Source organism: Rhinatrema bivittatum, chromosome 5 (genome assembly GCF_901001135.1).
Source record: "Rhinatrema bivittatum chromosome 5, aRhiBiv1.1, whole genome shotgun sequence".
In the NCBI taxonomy this organism is placed as follows: domain Eukaryota; kingdom Metazoa; phylum Chordata; class Amphibia; order Gymnophiona; family Rhinatrematidae; genus Rhinatrema; species Rhinatrema bivittatum.
In genome coordinates this window covers 231,467,182-231,485,398 of record NC_042619.1, presented here as the reverse complement: position 1 = coordinate 231,485,398, position 18,217 = coordinate 231,467,182, and the positions used below count along the sequence as shown (strand labels likewise).

The 18,217-nt window shown below is 43.1% G+C and overlaps 1 protein-coding gene across 1 annotated transcript in view; it reads right to left on the bottom strand.

Moving 5' to 3' along the window:
- The window catches only part of SLC19A2 (solute carrier family 19 member 2), a 60,171-nt gene extending 42,897 nt beyond the window's left edge, over positions 1-17,274 (bottom strand). The window contains exons 1-2 of the mRNA XM_029603433.1: positions 16,576-17,274; positions 9,811-10,404 (exon numbers count right to left, since the gene is read on the bottom strand). Of these exons, the coding sequence (XP_029459293.1) occupies positions 9,811-10,404; positions 16,576-16,749 (768 nt within the window). The 5' untranslated portion in view covers positions 16,750-17,274. The remainder of the gene's footprint in view (positions 1-9,810; positions 10,405-16,575) is intronic.
- Positions 17,275-18,217: the final 943 nt, after the last annotated feature.

Sequence of the window (18,217 nt, the reverse complement as noted above, 5' to 3'; positions counted from 1 at the left end):
AATACCCTTGAAACGGATTGGGTTTTTTACCTTCTCTCTTACTGCCTTCGTCTGAAGATGAAATCAGCCTCATATCCCTCATGCTTCCTACCTCTACCATAAACTAAGTCCTGCAACACAAGAGACCTCCTTTTCCCTCCTGCTACCCCATCTCCAGTACCAAAGATCCTTGCCTTGGGGCTTGCATTTGAATTGCACTATTGTAAGTAGAATTTACCTGTACAATAAATAATTTCAAACTTACAGAATCTTTGTCTTGAGGACTGATTGGAGAGAAAGTTTAGCTGCCTGAATAGGAAAAAGCATGGATGTTTACCTGATTCAGAGCAGTTACATTATATGATAGGTTTGCTGTATAGAATTTGAGTGTCTTTTTTGCAGGGTTTTGTTTTGGTTCACAACATGAGGCATGTGTTACAGAACTGGAGGTGCAGGATTTATATTGACTTTTGTCCCTTCCTGTATACATTCCAGACTTCACTCTCACAGCCATATAGAATTAGTTGAATGAGGCTATCAAATAAGTTTAATGGTAGTTTTACTAGAAGGATGAAAAAAAGCCAGTTTAAGATTATGCAGAAGACCCTTGGGACTTTTTTTTAATGAGAATTTTTTTTTTATAGCCAATTTTAAAGCAGGGGGCCATGTTATGGAGGTGCGTGTGATATGAGAAAATGTCATTTTAGCTTCCCCCAAACAAAAAAAAAAAAAAAAGTCTTCTGTCTAGAGACTCCACTGAATGCCTGTGACCTTCAGCATTAGTACAAGAAGGATTGGGGGGGGGGGAGCGGCGCTGGAGAGATACACAAATGCATTGGCCCTTGGGCACCAGAGCCCCTCGGTAAGCCACTGGGCCAGAGGTGGAACCTAACCTGCCAGCGGCTGAAGGAGAGAGGCCGCCAGCAGAACAGAAATCAACCCAGTGACAGCTCAGCAGCTTAATATGAGAGACTGGTGTTCCCGTGGGTGTGCACACCCAACTTTACCGGCCGGCGCATACAAATTCTGCTCCCCCCCTCCCCCCCTCCACAAGCAGGAAGGCTGGTGGGCTATGGAGGAGCTCATCCCACCACAGCCAGATGACAACAGGAGGCCATGTGTGTATGAGCGATTGACAGCCTGTATATATCTACATTGGCTTCCCGTAACATACAGGAATAATTTTAAAATTCTCTCTCTCATCCACAAATCAATTAACAACCAAGAGATGCAATGGTTTACTGATCAGTTTATTTTCCACACATCTAATAGACCAATAAGAAATATCCACCAAGCCAAATTAGCTGTTCATCCTCTCAAACACATCAAACATGTATCCACAAGAGAACGCTCCTTCTCTATAGCGGGTATCAACATGTGGAACAATATGCCTTTGGACTTACGTCTTGAGTCCTGCCACAAAACCTTCAAACAAAACCTCAAAACATGGTTGTTTGAACAAGCTTTCTATCAATGATCAATAAATAACTTGAGAATCAGTTTTTCTGTATAATTGCTCAATCACACCAGGTTCTTCTATTGTCCTTCATCTCACAGATCTACACTGATACCAATCCTGCGCTTCGTACTTCTTTTCTCCACTCGCCTGTTTTTCTCTGCCTATCACTCTTCTCCTCCTTTTCACCTCCTTCATTATGCGAATCTGTGAATTCGTCTTGAACTAAACGTTAGAATCCGGCCCTTTAATAGGCTTATTGGATTAAGTTACTCTGCGTTTAAACTTTCATTTGGTGATTGTATTTACTGGAGCTATATATTGGTTTCTTGTATCTGTTATTTATATAAAACTTGATTATTTGACTGTTTACGTAATGTATTAACTGTTATATGTAAAATTTGTTGCTACTTTTGTTTTTCTGTAGAACATGTTATATGTAAAGCCTGTTGCTAAGTTATTGTTCACTGTGAACCGAGGTGATGTAGAAATATACGTACCGCGGTATATAAGAATCTATAAATAAATAAATAAATAAAAATATATCTGAGAGTCAATATAGGCTCTCACAGGCAGGCACACACAGACATAACATAGCTATGAGGGAAAGTGAGCCCATAAGAGAATGAATGTGTTATTGTGAGAGAGCGAGAGATTTTGGTAGCCCTACCTCCCCCCCCCCCATCCATGATGATCTCAGGGTGACTGAAAATCAAAAGATCCCAGGTATGGAGAGAACGGGAGATTTTTTAAAATCCTTATTAGTTTTAATTATTGGCTGTAATTTGATGTTTCTCCTCTTAAGATGAATTTTTTTTTTAGGGGGGGGATAGAACATTTTTTAATTGGAATTTTTATTCAGATTATTTTGAAATATTTTGTTTGGGAAATTTGATCAATTGGTTTGAAATTATTTTTATGAATATGATTTTAATATGTATTATATTTCTTGATTTTATTTAATGTTTTTATGAAGAATGGTAATGTTTCTATTTTTCCATTGTTTCTCTGCATATAGAGGCTAGATTGCTGTGGGTTTCAGTTCAGTTCTTCTCAGCATGTTTCTGTTTATACTTTCTGATCTCTTTATTCTGTATTTGGTCAGGGTCTCTCTGTGCTCTGCATATGTGACTGAGGTGAGGTATTTTTCTGACATGTAATTTCTGTGTAGGGATCTACAACAATCTGGTTTCTTAAGAGTTTTATTGGTGTTCTAGGGCCTTGTGAAATATATGCAGCGTTGCCTTTTCATAGATAAGGCTTTTAGGGTTTTTTGGCATGGGAGGTTTATTACATTGTAATTCTGTTTATTCACGGCTTTGAGGGCCAAGTTCACACTCCTAATTCCATAGGAGCTCCAAGTGACATTTTTTTGCAGAGTTTTCTGGTTCACCCCACAGGAGTGCACGTGAATATAATATGCATGTTGTGATGTTTTTGCCTCATAAGACTGTACTTTTGAATGTTGTCATGTAAAATGTGTTATTAATGCATAACTTGTGTGTCTGTAAAGGGTGTGGGAGTGGGAGTGTGAGTGTGTGGGTGGCGTTGAGTGCAAGGCTATAAGGTTTGCCTAGGGTACCTAATACCCTTCCCTACCTATGGGTTTCTGGGGTGGATGCAAGCAAATCAGTTTTTAAAAATATTGACAGCAGGAGGGAGCTGGGCTTTGACAGGCCTGGGACAAGAACAGAGACTGAATGAATTGGGGGGGGGGGGCACAGCACAGTAATTGTTTGCACAGGCCAGCAAATTAAGTTAGCACCGGCCCTGGTTCCTGGTTCGAACTCGACCCACCAACCTTTGGACGAGTTTCCGGTAGAAATACTCTGCCCAGCCTCGTATCAAAGCAAATTCCAAGATTCTCTACAAGTCTGAAACTGCTGCAAATTGCTCTTGGCCAGATTCACCACCCAGCCTAGGTTCTCTAGCAACAAAACCATTCTACAAGAAACATGAAGACTCTCTTCCACACTCTTGGCCCGAATCAACCAGTCATCCAGATAGGGGTGAACTAGAAATCTGTCTTTGCGTAAGGCCGCTGCTACCACCATCATGAACTTGGAAAAGGTCCTGGGTGCCGTAGCTAGCCTGAAATGGCAAGGCCTGAAACTGGTAATGACGATTCAGAATGGCAAACCAAAAGAACTGTTAATGGTCCCGACCAATGGGAATATACAGATATGCCTCTATCATATCCAAAGATGTGAGGTATTCCCCTTCTCATACTGCCATTATGACAGAGCACACCATTTCCATCCTGAAATATATGACTTGTAAATGACAGTGGACGCCCTTGAGATCCACTAGGAATCCTTCTTGGGCACAATAAAATAAATGGAATATCGGCCCTTATTTTCCAGCAATTTGGGAAAGGGAATCACCACTTTCAGGTCGAACAGCCTTTATAATGTAGCTGCCACTCCTACCCTTTTTCGGGCATGAAGATGACAAAGGCATCTGAAGGAATGTGAAGAAATTCTAGAACATAACTATCCCAAACTACTTCAAGGACCCACTGATCTGAAGTAATTTGGGCCCGCCTGTGATAAAAACAAGATAGGTGCCCACCTCTCTCTTGCACCAACAGGTGAGCATGCAGATCTTCATTGAGAAGGTAGAGGAGCTCCAATTCTGGAGCCTGCATCCTTTACTGGTCTTCGGGGGTGAAAGGGCTGAGATCTGCAAAAGGGACAGGCTCTCTGGAAAGAACTTCCCCTACAGGCCGAAAACACTGGTACTTTCGAGAGCGGCACTTGCCCAAAAGGTCTGGGAAACTGCCTTCTTGTCCTCTGGCAAGCAAGGGACCTGGGTTTCCCCCCCATTTATTTGCCATCTTCTCCAACTCACTGCCAAGTAGAAGCAAACTCTAGACGACAGCTGTGGCTGACCAGTTGCACAGCTACAGCTGCCGTCTAGCTGCTATAAAACAAACACCACCTCTGGTGGCAGCGCGAACCAGGTTATAGCCCACATCAGCTAAGAAAGCAGCACCTGGTTCTGGCATAGGCCCACTGACATGGCGCTGCCAGAATCTTGAGAAAGGCAAGGTAGCTCGAACTACCAGGGCACAACAAGATGCAATTTGCAACTTCATTGCCACCGCCTCAAGGGCTTGCTTTAGAATAGCATCCTTAAGGGTTACACCTCCCTCTACAAGATGGTGGTTCACTTTGTGACAGAACAGACCAAGGCATCCACCTTAGGGAAACACAACTGCTCTCTGGCCAGCAGATCCAAGGGATATAAATGTACCAAGGCATGCCCCCTTTTGAAGGACGCCTCTGGCAAACTCCATTCCAGATCATTTAGCTCCTGAATTGCATCCAGGAGGGGCAAGAAACATGAGGCCTTGTGGAGGCTGACCAAAAATGTGGGCCTTCTTCTGTACCCCCAAAGAGTCAGCTCTAGCCACTCCGAGGGTCTTCAAAGTCTGCGAGATCAAACTCAGCAACTCATCTCTATGAAAGAAACTGAGAAGAGTTCTATGAGGCTCCAAATCTGGGGAAATCTCCCCCTCCTCCACAGGAGAGTCAGCACCATCGATGTCATCTTGATCCACTTGCATTCAAGCCTTGACAGGCTGCATCATGGCGCTTGACCTTGGGAGCAGGTACTGAAGAACTCTGAGCGCATTGCCCTAAACCAGTAGGTATAGTAGACTCAGAAGACCACCCCTGTAGAAGTGTCTGTAATCCCTGGAAGAATTCTACCCAGGAAAAAAAAAAAAGAGGTCAGGTCCGAACATGACATCCTGAGAGCGAGTTTCCCCTCAGGAGACAGAGACAGGATGGAGGCGGTCCAGAGAAGGGCGACCAAAAAGGTGGGTTGTTTCCATCAAATGACTTATGAGGAGAGGTTGAAGAACTTGAATATGTATACCTGGAGGAGGAGCAGGGGTGATATGATACAGACCTTCATATACTTGAAAGGTTTTAATGATCCATGGTTGTCAAACCTTTTCCATTGGAAACAATTTAGTAGAACTAGGGGTCGTGATTTGAAACTCCAGGGAGGAAGACTTAGAACCAATGTCAGAAAACATTTCTTCACTGAGAGAGAGTGGTGGATGCCTGGAATGCCCTTCTGGAGGAAGTGGTGAAGGCTAAACTGTGAAGGATTTCAAAGGGGCATGGGATAAACACTGTGGATCCCTAAAAGGCTAGAGGATGGGAATAAATAAAAAAAGCTTAACTGGTACAGAGCAGCAGTTACTACCCTTAAGAGAAACAGGGGGGGTAACTGCATGGAGCAGCAGTTACTACCTTGGGAAGCTTGCTGGACAGACTAGATTGACTATTTTGGTCTTTTTCTGCCATCATTACTATGTTACTTGAAGGGGAGGCCACCAACGTTGTGTTGCCCTCGGTCCCACTCCCCTCAGACAGAGGGGAAGGACCATCAATGGCAAAATCAGAAGGAGGTAAATACCCATGAGCATCCAGGCAGTGCTGACATAGGCTTAAAGAAAGCTCCGACTGTATAGCCCTGATGTCGCATGCAGCACAAATAGATAAGCACCTAGACTTCTTCACTGTGGGCACCATGGTCATAAGGCACTCAGGCAGGTCAGACATGCACAAACACCCACGTGTAAACACAGTGTCTAAAATGGATGCACAGAAAGCGTGCGTCCAGGTACATGTATAGAACACTTGCCGAAACCAGGCTTCCAGATATACACACACCCAAGAAATGCCCATGTTAGGTGCCCAAAATGTGCATCCAAAAGGCTAGGCTGCCCAAATCTTGGACGCACAGTCTGCAATGGTTGCGCAATATATATATATATATATTTCTCAGGGTAGGGTGATTTTGCTAGCTTTTTCTCTGAGCTCTGTCTGTGTGTACCTGCACATCCCTATTGCACATCCAAGATTTGGGCAGCCTAGCCTTTTGGATGCACACTTTGGGCACCTAACATAAGAACATAAGAAAATGCCATATTGGGTCAGACCAAGGGTCCATCAAGCCCAGCATCCTGTTTCCAACAGTGGCCAATTCAGGCCATAAGAACCTGGCAAGTACCCAAAAACTAAGTCTATTCCATGTTACCATTGCTAATGGCAGTGGCTATTCTCTAAGTGAACTTAATAGCAGGTAATGGCGTGTATATACCTGGAAGCTTGGTTTCGGCAAATACATGTACCTGGATGCAAGCTTTCTGTGCGTCCATTTTAGACACAGCGTTTACGCGTGGGTGTTTGTGCATGTCTGTACCTGCCTGAGTGACCTGCCAGAATGCAGAGGAACCACAAGAATTTAAAAGAAATCTGAAAACATGGCTGCTTAGCAGAGCTTACAATGGAGCTGTTTGAGACTTGTCTGCAAACTACTTACCAATATCTCTTATGCTGCTAGGTAAAATAGAGGTATAAGACTACCTTAGATTTTACCATGGCTTCAATATTTAATTTTATGTGACATTTTACTTAAAAGTTGTATTTTATTTCCTTTATTTTAATGTTATCTTTGTAATTTATTTTGTAACTATATATTTATTCTTTTAAATATATAAACAGTTGTGATGGTACAACTGAATGATGGTATAGAAAATTTTGCTAAATAAATATTACCTATGCAGACTTGGAAAAGCCACTGCTTATCTATGGTTATGAAAAAGAACTGGACCTATTCTCTGAGATTGGCCACTGTCCAGGGTACTGGATTTGATGAACCTTTGGTCTGACCCAGTATAGCATCTTTATGTAAAGGTCCATCAAGCCCACCAATCTACTTTCAACAGTGGCCAACCTGGGTCACATGGAAGTACCTGAAATCCAATATGAAAATCTGTTTCATGTTGCTTCTCCCAAGAACTAAGAGGTGGAGAAACTAAAGTCTATCTGGTTAATAATCATTTATAGACCTGTCCCCTAGAAAGTTGTCTAAACCTTTTTCAAAACCAGTTACACTATTACTCTTAACCGCATTTTCTGGCAATTTCCACAGCTTATTTGTACATCGATTAAAAAACAAACAAACACACTTTTAAGTTACATTTACATCTGCTACTTATTTCCAGTGAGTGTCCCCTAGACCTTGTACTATTTGGTACTGCAAATAACCATTCTCTATAACCTGTTCCATACCACACAAGTTTTATAAATCTATATCCCCTCTATGCCATCTCTTCTCCAAGCTGAAAAGTCCTAACCTGTTTATCCTTTTACCTTAAGGGAGCTGATCCCTGTAATACATTTTTTTGTTGCCCTTCTCTGTACTTTTTCCTAGTTCTGCAATATCTTTGAGGTATGGCAAGCAGAATTACTCACACTATTCAAGATGTGGCCACGCCATGGATCAATACAGAGGCACTGGCTCTCGGTTTCATGGGGGATTAAGTTTAAAGCCCTTCCATCAACCCTTAAGACATAACATAATGCGCTTCCTCTGTGCATGTCGACAACTATCCAAGAATACCACCCCAGAAGATTGTTTCGCTCAACAAAAATCTCTTAAAATGTTCCTTCGGCTAAAGAGATACAACTAACAGAATCAAGGAACTGCATGTTCAGAATTGCTGGGCTAATTATGTAGAATAGTCTTCCAGAAGAGATTAGGGCAGAAAACGACTACATGTGGTTTAGGGTAATCTCTTAACACACACCTTTCCCAATGAGTTGCCTTAGAGGATGTGGGGCTGAGTCTGGACCAGTTTAAGGAAGGTGATTATCGGGAGCATGGACTGGATGTTTGCATAATTAACATAAAACAATCTCATGACTTTTATTGTATTTTGTGTTACAACTGTGTATGTATTCTTGTGATTCACCAAGATCTATGGATTGGTGGAATGCAAATGTTTTAAAATAAATACAAATGCCACTTTCAGTGGATTTAACAATACATTTTGCGGCATTGTCTTTTTTTTTTTTTTTAAATTTGGCATTAAAAGTTTAATCAAATATTTTTGAGGAACGTTTGAAATGTTTGCATTAATCATTCAAGAAGGGGTTTTTAAACAATGACAAATAGCTCCAGAAATTTGTTTTTATATTGCATATTTGTCCAATCTGAGATTTTTCCCTTTTCTGAGTTTTATTTAAAAATAGACTCTAAAAGTTTGCCAGTATAAAAAATTACTGAATAATGTGTTCAGATTTGTGCCAATAAAGAAGAAGCTTGCGATTCCTTATAGCGGATTGGTTTTTGCTGGGAGATTTGTGTTTCCTTGAGAAGTTTCAGTGTACCTGACTATATTAAAATGCTACTTCCAGTTTTGGAAATCCTGGTAAAACCAGAGGTGAGCCAAATCAAGCTGCCCTGAGCTCAGCACATGAGGTCCATCTTATGGACCCCAGGAATACATATTTATGAAACATAGTAAATATTAGCAGGCAAAGACTATTTGGCTTACCCAATCTGTAAAGTTACTCCTGCCTACACTACTCCAATTAAGACCACCTCGGGCTTTAGCAGGTACTTATTCTTGCCCTGGTCATCACTTTCCCTCTGCCCTTGCCATCATCCACTGTGCTAAAGCCACCTCCCAGCTGTCAAGCTGTACAAGCTTTGTGCAGAACTTAAATGAAAAAAGCCAGCTTTTTTTAAAATTGAAAATCTTTCAGTTTTAAAATATTTGGGAACCCCCCCCCCCGACAAGGATTCAGATACAAGCACACAGACTAAAAAGCTAAGTTCTTTCTTCTTTCACCTTCAATTTCTCTCAAAACGTTTCTATCATTCTCTTTTTTCCTCCCTATAGTGCAAACATTAAGATAACTATAAAACTGCTTGTGCAACTATTTAACTAACTTTCAGGAAGCATTAGATACATTTTCATTAAAAAGTGTATTGGTCTGGGATTGAATTCAGTCATAATCAGACATCACAATCCACAGCTTTGACAGTCATCAATGGCCTTACAAAAGGTACTTAGTTACTCTCGAAACAAAAGTTAAACCAGTTCAACACAATGCCAGAGGTAAAAAAATATCAGCCTGCAACTTACTGTACCCTGGCACACCACCACCTGCCACCAAGAGAAAAGGATCTGCCTCTGTAGCCTGGTACAAACTCTGCCCCAGGCCAAGGAGAGGATAGCAAGCTAGGAAGTTGAGTGGGAAGCAAAAAAAAAAACACACACCCAACCTCAAAACTTTCTAAAGAGCAAAAATAAGCCAAAAGAAAAAAAAAATTAAAAGGGGGGAGAGAGGGAGCTTTTCTTCTGGCTGGCATCCAGGTCTTCTGAATATTTTTTCATTCCTGTACAATACATTCACATATATAGCATGGATATCTGCTGCTTGTCCTTTTGACAGTCTTTATTTTCACTCATTTGAGGGAAGGGCTGCCATACTACCTCACTTAAATCAGAACACTTCCTCTTGCTCATTAATTATGAGAAAACACTTATGTTTGCTCTCACTTACCAGGTTATCGGCCTTGTATGCCCCTTTGTTTAATGGCATATTTACTTCCATGTACTCCCAATCTGCTGCTTCGCATTGTGTGTCAGAAATTTCTCCAGCATTTAGAGCTTTGGTTTCCTTGGTGATACGATAATGTGAGTTCTGATGAAAGAAAAGACTTTTCCATGGCATGGGCAGAAACCACGAAGTAGCGAAGGCAATAGACACACATGTTAAAGAAATCACGTTCAAGCTGAAGAGAGACCAGTTGGCAACAGACACTAGGATCTGCCCTGTCATAGAACCAATAGTGTATCCAGCTAGGGTGGCGCACCGACAGTAGCTGGTGACTTTCTGGTACACAGCAAGATCTACAACACTGTAGATGTAGGAGTAATAGGCAATATCGGTTGCTGTTGCAATGCCATAGAAAAACTCAAGGAACTGAATTGCCAGGACGCCTTCAGAATACAGCAGCATGAACCATGTAGCGATAAAGCTAATCCCCTGGAGGAGGATGACAGGTTTATAGCGGAGATAGTCAGTTGCCAGGAACACAGGAAACAACAGTACTAGGTAGGAGTAAGTCCATACTGGGTAGATTTCATTGAAGACCTGTACAGAATGAGAAGGAGAGCGAGAGAGAACACTAAACAATTATAGGAATTTAAAGCAGCACATGTAACTTATGGTATCTGGCAGTAACATTTTCATGACAAGATAAAGACCTCAACTGCTGATTTGCTCATGCCAGGAGTTGGTGCACAATGCTTTGGCCTTCCAAATGCGGGAGAACGCTCATGTTTCGATTTCAACTACATCAGGTGAAATTTACATTTCTTAATTTGTCCCGGAAGCAACATATATTCCTAATCCGCAGTCTATACGCCGTGAAAACAAGGTCATCAGGGCTAAATCTGAGGCTACTGCAAGCCCAATATTTCCCTTACCAGGCCTTCCAATGCAGATCACTGCCGCTATTAAAAACACATGAACACTAATACCCACTAATAATTTTAAGTCTTGGCATTTTGTTTAAACTTTTAGTGGCACATCATACTGTTCTTCACAATCTTTGGAAGGGGCTATATTAGAATTAAGTAAGCTGTTATACTTCACTAGCTCTAATTGGTCCAAACTGACAAAACACTACTTAAGACAAAATAATCAGTTTCTGTGCGGTAACTTATGATGCTGTTGAAGACGAGGCAGGACTTCTGGTATCTATGAAAATTTAAGTTATGGCCTAGGAGGGCCCAAGCATAGATCATTGTCAGCACAGATGTGTATGAAATGTGATTTTCATTGTACACCACAGATTGGGACAGGGGAAAGTGGTTAAGTCATTTTAAATAAGATAGGACTCCTGAGGTTCATTACTGAAAGGTCCTAGTTAACTCTTAGCCAGAACACTCAGGCTAGTAGTTAGGGAAGGCACCATTTGTTTAGAGCCCCTTGTGTGTATAAAAGCAGCTCTCTCCCTAGTTTGAGGTAGGAGTTTCTCGCTCACTTTTTTTTGGGCCTACCTCTGACTTGGGCACCACCTGCCTGCAGATTGGGAAGCTGCCTTTTCAGCCTTCTTTTTGGCTGGCTGGGTGTGTGTCTTCTGGGTTGTTTGGGGGATTTTCCCCAATTTTGCACTGTAAGAAGCCTTGCGAGATCTGTGGTTGTTGCGTGGAGAAGTTTACGGGGGAAGTCTCCCTTGGGTGGGTGGGGGGGAGCCAGGATAAGGAAGACCTGTCCCGTTGCACCCTCCTTGAGGGTGCAGGTGTTTCTGGTGTTTGGACTTCGTTTGGGGAAGAAGAATTTTTGTTAGAAGACCTACAAGGAAGGTTCTGCTGCCCCTTCCTGTCCATAGGAGGAACATCGTGAGAGCTGTGGTGTTCTTGGTTGGATCCTCTTGCCATCAAGGGTTCCCAAAGGAAAGAGAGATAGAGACCTGCGAGACACAGAATCTGAGATCTTTTGAGGAACCCCCACTTGGAGTCTTCAACCTAGGGAAGAGGTAAATTTGGGACTCTGTGCAAAGGCTGATCATTGTTCTTGTCTGTTTGGAGGAGGGGAGGGGTTTACACACACACACACACACACACACATAAGAACATAAGAAAATGCCATACTGGGTCAGATCAAGGGTCCATCAAGCCCAGCATCCTGTTTCCAACAGTGGCCAATCCAGGCCATAAGAACCTGGCAAGAACCCAAAAGCTAAGTCTATTCCATGTTACCATTGCTAGTAATAGCGGTGGTTATTATCTAAGTCAACTTAATAGCAGGTAATGGACTTCTCCTCCAAGAACTTATCCAATCCTTTTTTAAACACCACTATATTAACTGCACTAACCACATCCTCTGGCAACAAATTCCAGAGTTTAATTGTGTGTTGAGTAAAAAAGAACTTTCTCTGATTAGTTTTAAATGTGCCCCATGCTAACTGTCCACACACACACCTGTCCACTTGGGAACCTTACCTGTCCAAGCCCTGGAGGGTAAGTGTTTCCCTAGCCCTGTAAACACCATTTCAGCACTGGGAACGGATGCAAAATTTTCAACAAACCCCCCCTCAGTAAAGTTTACTTTTTGGACCCTTCAGAATCTGGTGCATGTGTTTGTTGGCACAGCCATCCTTCTAAAGGAAAGAGAAGGCCTCCCTTTCCCAGAACAAGAGACAGTGTCACCCCTGCCACCCAGGCCCTTAAAGGAGAAATTCCTCTCCCCCCCCCACCCAGTAAAAGAACCCAGCCCTGGCGCTAGAAACCTTTGTGAGAGTTTGGAATAGGAAAGGCCTCAAGATACATAAATTCTTTTATGGCCCTATTCGTGCGTAGTTATGTGGAGATGGGATTACAAATAAAATAAATATATTGACATTGTGCTCATAGAAACTAGGGAGGTTTTTTTTAAATAAAAAGGTATTTTTCAAGGCCAGCCTTGTGGCTAAAGCAGCAGAACTGTGGCACAGAGCATTCATGTCCTGATCCTTTTCTGTAGGATCTGGCCAGGTCTGAGTGTGCCATGGAGACTGTGCACTAGGGCAGTGTTTCCCAACCAGTGCGCCACGGAAAAGTCACCATTGCTTGCTGCTCAGATCCAGGCCAGCACCAAGTTTTGCTCTCAACAGCACCAAGAGACACCAGCAGTGACTTTTTAAAAACTTATAGGAGCTCCTTTCTGAGAACAGGTGTAATCATGCGTGCCTCGTCTTCCTAGCTGCAGCAAGAACCCTGGAGTGTGGCAATTAATAGGCAGCATGCAGAACACATAACTGGGACCCGCTTTGTGCAGCATACAGGGCACACAGCATCTCCTCATTCTCCCCCATCTGTAAGTTTTTCAAGCCTCTGTCTTATCCCCAAGCCGAGACAGGGAGAACATGCATCAGCACTAGATCTGAGCGAGTGTTGTGAGCAACTTTAACAGTAAAGCAGCTCTGGCAGCCACATGTGGCAGCCGAAGTAACCGAGCCAGCATCACACCATGTTCTGCCTTCCCCTGCAGGAGCTGGTGCATCATGCTGGTTTCATGTGCCTCTGCCCCCCCTCTCTTCCTATGTTTTAAAATTTGGAAGAGATGCTGCGGGTGTTTTTAGTGCCTCCCTAGCTCTTTTTTTGGCCACATGAGTCCTTTCTATGTCCTGCCTGCTCTATGGAGGCTTGTGTGCCACACAATATTTTTGTTAATGTAGGTGTACCTTGTGCTTGAAAAGGGTGGAAAACACTGCACTAGGGTCCAGGGAAGATGGCCCCTACAAACAATGAACTATACAGAAGGCATATCCTTTCAGCACTCAGGCCAACAAGGATCCCTGGCTGTCTAACTAGCTGGGATAGAAGGGAGGGGAAAAAAAAAAAAGAAAGTAGGAGAGCAACAACTCCTCACCCCACAGAAAAAAAGGCACTCTGCATAGATAAAAAAAACCCCATGTCTAAACCCTTTTTATATTCCCTTTTCTTTTGGTAAATGCAAGCATTTCACTTATTGAATTTAATTCTGTCACGACTCGGGGTGAGTGGAGCCTTGGGGCTGCTATTGGATGGACAAAGTCTAACCAGCACACACACTGCTTAGGCTCCAATAGACAGCAGCTGATGGGCTAGAAGTGGCAGGGGTCAGCGAAGGCAGGATTTAAGGCTAACAGCAGGCAGAGAGGGGTCACGAACAAGGCCGGAACACCCCATGTAGATTCGGACTACTGAGGCAGAAGTGAGGCAAGGCAGTAAACCACCAAGGTGCAGGACTAGGAACCACAATGGCACAGGACCTATTGCTCAGGCACTCACCAAGGAAATTGAGCCTCCTTTATTTCAGAGTAGTAGTAAGCTCAGCAGCCTGCACCATAGGAAGTCCTGGATGCTGGGCCTATAAAACCAGCACGTACTGTGTGCCTTTAGACTAGGACACAGGATCTAGTCTTGAAGCAGGACACTGAACTATGCCAGGACAACACGGCAGAGATTATAACACCTCACCAGACCCAGGGCCTTAAGGTGCAGGACACTGACCAACGTGTAGCAGCCTGGGGTCAATGGCATGTTACAAATTCCATATTACTGCATATTCCCATCTTGCAGCATAAAATTAATTGGCATGGGGATAGCTGATTTCAGTCAGGTAAGATAATGTTCTGTGGTGCTGCAAGTCTGGTTTAAGTGCATGCATATTATCTTTAAACCCTTTCATTTGTTCCTGTCAGATTTCCAACAACTACTGTGTACACTTCCAAGTTTTCAGTGTGTTTCTCAAAATATTACTTTCTACAGCCAGCTTTCCAGTTATATTAGCATTTAAGCAAATGCAATTTTGTTTATTAAGTGTATTATTTATTTAACAGCTTTTAATATACCGTGTTCGTGCGGGCACATCACGACGGTTTACAATAAAACCTGAGAAAGGAGGAAAGTTACAAAAAACAGGGAACGGGTGAGGGAGCAGTTGAGAATCGGGGGGCGGGAGTGAGGGGGATAGATAGAGGAGGAAGGGATAGCAGCTAAGAAAGTAGAGGAGCATAACCATAAACAAGGTAGAGGTATTTACCTGCCTGTATATTCAATACTTTGCCAAAATTTCCCTGAAGTTAACCATTTCTGTGAATTTTCTTGCACAAATATAAAGATACTTACAAAAAAAATGTTTCTCCCATGGGAAGTGCACAAGCATATAACTATATACACCCAAATGGAAAGAGAAGCAACTTGGTGGGTGGGCATTTCAATCTGTCCAACTATTGGGTCTGCCAAGGTTAAGTACCCTTGTGAAGATTCATTGCACTAAATTGGCATTTAACAGCCATGGAAATAAAAAGTATGTTTGATTCTCATAAACATTTTTACATAGACATAAAAAAGTGGGTGAACATTTTTAAAGATCTCAAATACAAAGCATATTTGAGCCAGCCATGTTTTTATTTGGCAAAGTTATTTATTGAAGTCTACTTCCAAGACATTCGGGCCGATACAGTAAAAGTCGCAGGAGAGCGCGCACAGGCCCGCTCTCCTGTGCACGCGATTCTGTATTTAAATGAGGGCCCACGGCAAAAAGAGGTGCTAGGGACACTAGCGCATCCCTAGAGCCTCTTTTTGGATAGGAGTGGCAGCTGTCAGGGGGCTTGACAGCCGACGCTCAATTTTGCCGGCGTCGGTTCTCAAACCCGCGGACAGCCACGGGTTCGGAAACCGGCTGCTGGCAAAATTGAGCGTCCGGTTTTCAACCGATTAAAAAAAAAAAAGCTAAAAAAAATTTGAAAACTTTCAGGACCTACGACTTAATATCTCCATGATATTAATTCGGAGGGTGCACAGAAAAGCAGTTTTTACTGCTTTTCTGTGCACTTTCCTGGTGCCCGGAGAAATGGCGCTAATTTCTGAAAGTAAAATGTGCGGCTTGGCTGCATAATCAGTACAGTACAGTGCGCTCCACTGGAGCGCACTGACTGTACTGATTATGATTACAAACTGGCCATCTCTTCAGTTTGGAGAAAAATGAATGTTTACCTCAAAACAAGAGGTTAATCAGTATACTGAAATGCTTTGTGCTGGCATTATGTACTGTATGAAGCCAGAAGCACAGATGATTCATTTAAAAGAAGGGGGTTTTATATGATTATAGGATCAATTCACACCAAGAGCTCAGGAGCTATTAGAAACCTTAAGCTTTCCAAGCTGCTCCCCAGCAAAACGAGCAGGGATTAGAAGGAAATAATAGCTATAAGGATTTACAATCTCATAAAAACATCCCAATACAATTCACCTTCAGATTATGTGCCTTAAAGTTTTATGTTAATGTGATTTTTTTTTTAAAGTGACTAGATTTGCTCAGACTAACAATGTTAAATATCAACTTGCTGGAGGCTGACTGCACAGCCAAAAGGCACTAGGCTACTTAATACCATTGAACAATAAATATTTCTATATTGTACAATCTTTATAAAATAGTTCCAGGAGTAAAAACTCAAGTTGTACTGAATACAACACAAAATCATTCTGGGTCAAACAAGCTGTAGGTGTTACCATTTTATTAAACCTCTTCAATGGCATGAAAACAGAAATACTTTGCTAAAGAAGTCCCACTAACACTATCTTGCTATGATTTGAAGTATTTCTCCAGTTTAAACATGTCTCTGCAATGTATTTGATGTAGTTAACCAAAACAGATTGAGCTGTGTACTACTAAACAACTACTGAAGAAACACCGCCTTTCAGAGGATCTAAGCTGCATTTTTATTAAAAATTATGAATACTTGAGGTCAGCGTGCGCTTTTCCATTGCTGGGAGTGAACACATTACCCACCTGTCTCTCGGTGAGGTTTTTATCAGGTCCCAGCAGATAAGGAGTCAGGAAAGGCTCGGAGGGCCTGAGGTTAGAAAAGAATCCGTACACACAGAGCAGGGCCGTGGGTAAAACCCAGCTTGCTCCAGACATCAGCATCACCCTCCTCCGGACCATAGCGCCTTCTAGATCCATAGGTGGGGTGGGGGACGGCGGCGGCGGTACTCTCTGTCCTTGGAACGTGAAAGCCCCGCCAAGGCGCGGGATCGTCCGGCCACGTGCTCGCCACCCGCGAGAGTGCGCAATCCGAGATCACTCCATCCCAAAAGCAAGGTCACACAACGGCAGCTACGCCTCCTTGCTGCGAGCCCCCCCTCCCGCTTTTTTGTCCGTGAGACGGTCTCATGGGCACTCTCACACAGCCCTTAACCGACAAACTGACTCACTCTCACGCAGGCGCGCACAGCCCCGCTGACTCACTCTCCGCCACTCGCACACAGACTCCCGATCTGATTCACTGTCGCCGTCAGTCTCTGCCGCAGCGTATCACTGCCTCAGGCACGAAACTATGCCTCCGTCTCCCGCCAGTGAAACGTTTAGCCACGCCCCCATCCGAGCTCCTCCCCGTCGCTCGCCGGCGCCAGCCGCCAGTCGGCAAGTGCACGAACGAGCAGGACACTACCAAGCCGGCAGCGGGTCATCTGACGTCATTACGAAACAGGCGCAACCCCGCCCCTCCTCGTTGCAGGTGTTTTTTGCGGCTGCGGTTTAAGATTGGACGAGGTCGTGTCCTCCGCCCCCACGCCGGCTCGTCCTCCCTTTCCCGCTCGCTGGTAGGAAGCTAGCCCGAGGGGGGAGGAGCTCACGCGTGACCTCAGAGAAACTGAAGGTGAACCTGAAGCGATTTTAGTCTCAGGAAGGTAGGGAGGAAGGGGAAATTCTTGTGCGTTTCACTACAACAGAGTGTGAGGGGCAGTAGGGTTGAAACTTTACACAGACCACGACTGGACACTTGAGTACCCGGGGGGGGGGATAGGAATCACAAGGAGGCGTGTTTGTCCCCCTCATTTGCATTAATTTGCATACATTTCCGATCACTTTGATCTCACGGTATCAGGCCTGTTGTAACATGCATTGTTTGTGGGCTTGGCCCTCAGAAAGCCAGGACTAAATTAAATTACTATTACAAAATGGTAAATTTCCCAAACCAAAACAGGATGAACTGCCAGCACTCAAACCATAACAACTTTACTCATAACAAGGCAACACTCCAAATATTACACCAGACCCTAATACACCAATACACTTCCTATTATGGAAAAGAACAAACCAAACTGCAATAGATTCCTACACAGAAGCTACATGCCAGCATGCTAGCTACCTCACCTCAGTAACACATGCAGAGTCAGACTCTTGCCAAAAACAGAATAGAGAGACCATAGTATAAATATAAACATATGACAAGAACTGAACTGGAAACAACTACATACAGTGCAATAGTGGAAAAACAGAAACATCACAATTTCTCATAAAATAACTAATAAATCAAGAAATATAAAACATCAATTGTAATAGTAAAACCATATTAATAAATAGAGTAAATATTTCAAAACATCTAATGAACAGAACCTCTAATATTTAAAAGTTCATTTAAACTTAAAAA